The sequence below is a fragment of the Propithecus coquereli genome, unplaced genomic scaffold (assembly GCF_000956105.1).
Source record: "Propithecus coquereli isolate 6110/MARCELLA unplaced genomic scaffold, Pcoq_1.0 Scaffold2, whole genome shotgun sequence".
In the NCBI taxonomy this organism is placed as follows: Eukaryota; Metazoa; Chordata; class Mammalia; order Primates; family Indriidae; genus Propithecus; species Propithecus coquereli.
In genome coordinates, this window is record NW_012144966.1 from 16,920,902 (window position 1) to 16,924,480 (window position 3,579).

Consider the following 3,579-nt stretch of genomic DNA (forward strand, 5'->3'; position numbering starts at 1 on the left):
TGCTCAGGCTGGTTTCGAACTCCTGAGCTCAAACAATCCGCCCGCCTCGGCCTCCCAGAGAGCTAGGATTACAGGCGTGAGCCACCGCGCCCGGCCTATTTTCCACTTTTTAAGTCCTATGTATAGAAACCTCTTTATCTTGCCAGAGGAGTATCTAAGAGCATTTCATTCTTGTCTAGATACCTTTCACATGGCTAGAGTAACAGTTAACAAGAAAAACTAGAAAACCAAAGTTTACTAACATATACGTAGGATGTCATATCATTGACGTTGCTTTCTTTGAAAAATTTTAAAAATTGTTATGATCTTGCGCATATTCATTGTAGGCTAAATTTAAGAGTTCACTATACAGTTGTTGGTAAATTAACATCTCAGTTCATCTTGGGATGTTTATTGTTACTTAAGTTGAAAGTAAATTACTTTAAAACTTAGTCCCTTTTACAGGATATGGTCTCTTTATGTCAGTAACAGCTTATTTTTAAATATTTTCAGGAAGATGCAGAGCATTAAGTAAAAAAAAACAACTGATTTGCAGATATGTGGAGTGGTCTACATGCTCCCACCCTAGTGCCTATGTGAGTCTGTAGTACCATAGTAAGTGTCCTTTTTTCTTGTAAACTGTATGATTTTAGAAATTCCTTTTTAAAATAGGGAAAAATTATATATAACATATATTTAAAGTCAGGATACTATAGCTTATGGTATTACACTGTGTAATAAAGAAATTGAGCTAAGTGACTTGAGAAGTTATAAAAGAATACACACAAAAAAGATTTCAATTATTCACTAAATTTCTGTATTTTTCTTTTAATTAGTTGGGTGATGAGATGTAGAATTCCTAGATCCTGTTAAGGACAGTAATCAGTCTTTTCAGGGAGTCAGAGAATAATCAATGAATAGATTTAAAAGTAACTTTGCTACTCATGTACCATGTGCACATTCAAATATGCCAGATTAATATATTTAATTTAATACTGTATTAGTTTCCTGTCGCTGCTGAAACAAACTTAGTGGCTTAAAACAACACAAATTTATTATCTTACAGTTCTATAGTTCAGAAATCCAAAATGGGTGTTGGCAGGGCTGGATTCCTTTCCAGAGGCTCTAAGGGAGAATCATTTTCCTTGCCTTTTTCAGCTTCAAGAAGCTTCTAGAAGCTTTCTACCTTCCTTGGCTAAAGGGCCCCTTTCCTCCAGATTCAAAACCAACACTCATCATTCTGATCTTGTTTTCATTGTCCTATTTCCTTCTCTGAGTCTCTTCTACTTCTCTCTTGCACTTTTAACGACCCTTGTAATTACATTGGGCCCACCTGGGTAAACTAAAATAGTTTCCTATTTTAAGATTAGCTGACTAACAACCTTAATTCCATCTACAATTCCCCATTGCCGTATAAACAACATATTCACAGATTCCAGGGATTAAGATGTGGACATCTTTGAGGGCCATTATTCTGCCTACCACAAATACCAACTAAGGAATAAGGACTAATACTTACTCTTTTAAACAATGTTTGGGTTGTTAAAACCCAAACTTTGAGAATTAGCCACTTATCAGATAAAAATATAAAAGAAAATAGAATGGAAATAAACTTTAGAAAAATTAACCAGCCCTGTGAATATTATTAAACTTCATAGCACTTAATCAGATTGAAGTAAGATTACTGAGAAAAGTCTTTATTTAATTTTAGGGTTTCTTTGTTATTTAATTTCTTAACTAGTATAATTACAATATGATGTTAACTTAAAAAATTCTTCACTTACATGCTGTGTCACAAATTTCATGGGTTTTTCTTTTTTTGCTGGTCTAATTTAATTTTTTAAAAACTTAAAAGCCCTTTTAACTTCAAGTGTATTATGATTAAAGTATACCAAGATAAATAATAAAGAAACTTAACACATTGGAATATTAGCTTATAAGTAGGACTAAGTAGTATAGCACCCTTACAGAAAACAAAATTAAGTGTACATGTTACTTACTAATAATTAGAATTTCCTGAAATTCAGACTTAATGTTTTTTCAGTGAGTAGACAATTTTTTTAGGGCATTACATTGTCAATAAGGTTCATGTATAGTGTAATCACGTATAAACTAGTTATAAGAATTGGTTGGAACATAGTGCCAATGAGGTAAGTTTTAGATTCTCTGTGTAGTTAACTTCATCTAAATGTCTGATTTCAGATTTGACTCCTTTTCCCTAACAGTGTCTGTATATGTAAGTTATGTCATAAAGAGGATTTAGTAAAACAGTGTGGTTCATTCCATGCAAATAAATAATATTCAGCACCGCAGGTAGATGAGTTCTATCATCATTTTCTGTAACAACAAAGACTTTATCTGTGTGAAAGGTATATCTGCTCATAAATTCCTCATAGGAAATTGTTTTTTTCATTTTTTAAAAAAATGTGTCATATTTAGTCAGTACCAGAATAAATTTTCTGATTTTTTTATTTTCCATGACTTCAATAAAATCTTTTATTGTGATAGCTTCATACTTATTTCTACTATACTTTCATCTAGGTTCTTCAGAATTTCTTACCTTTTTTATAGGTGATTTCTATATCTGATTTTATTTGTATATAAAAGTATTTGTTTCTTAGAATTATTGCAATCTGACTTTGGAAGACCTACTTTACGTGTCTTTTTTCTTTTATAATCTTTGAAGTTGAAGAAATTCTTGAACAAGCAGACTACCTATATGAAAGTGGAGAAACAGAAAAACTTTATCAGTTGCTAACCCAATACAAGGAAAGGTAGGCAATGTATAATCTGCCTAAGTTTGTGGTTTCCTAAAAATTTTTGTGTTATTTAACAATTATAGTGGTCCTTGGTGCTTGAAATTTTTTAATTGATTTTTGTAGTGTTTACTTCAAAATTATTTCTTAGAATTTAAAATATACTGTTTCTTTCTTACATTAAATGACTCAAAAGTGCTACATGTATCTCACTGATTTAGAAAAGGTGGTTCTACTTATTCTAGTGGAAAATTGAAACATTTTTGCCATATTGATTTGGATCATACAGGATAGTCATTGAACATATGTTTATCTCATCTATCCATATTGTGTATTTCTCATTCCTTTTTTAAAAAAGTAATTCCATATTGGTTTATATTTAAATGAATTCACTGGAATTGAGGATGATTCTATGCCACCATTGAATGGTAATTGTGTATCACTTCAGAAGCACAGTCTTTTTTTTTTTTGGAGGATGTAGAAGGAGAGTCAATCAATCCTAGAAAGTAAGTCAAATAAAGCTAAGTGATATTTCCAGATCACTAATCCACCTTATCTACTAAACTAAAAATATTGAGTCATTTTCAACTACTTTTCTTAGATCCCCAAAGCCAATTTTCTCCCCAAGACCCATCAATTTTACTTTCTGAATATCTGTAGGATCCATCTTTCCTTCTCCATACTCCTCTTGGTAACTTGAGGTGGCTGGTTTGGCATTTTATAGTCATTTCAGTGATAACTTGAAAAGTAAGCTGTAAGGTAGTTAGTTATTCTGCAGTCATTGAATAATAACTATACTAGCACTACCTGTAGTATATGAATACCTTTTTTTGTTAAAAAAAAA

The 3,579-nt window shown here is 31.5% G+C and overlaps 1 protein-coding gene across 1 annotated transcript in view; it reads left to right on the plus strand.

Annotated features, from left to right (window-relative positions):
* RMDN1 (regulator of microtubule dynamics 1) overlaps positions 1 to 3,579 on the plus strand; it is a 30,399-nt gene that overhangs the window by 9,817 nt on the left and 17,003 nt on the right. Inside the window, exon 3 of the mRNA XM_012643548.1 lies at positions 2,666 to 2,753. Within this exon, the coding sequence (XP_012499002.1) occupies positions 2,666 to 2,753 (88 nt within the window). The remainder of the gene's footprint in view (positions 1 to 2,665; positions 2,754 to 3,579) is intronic.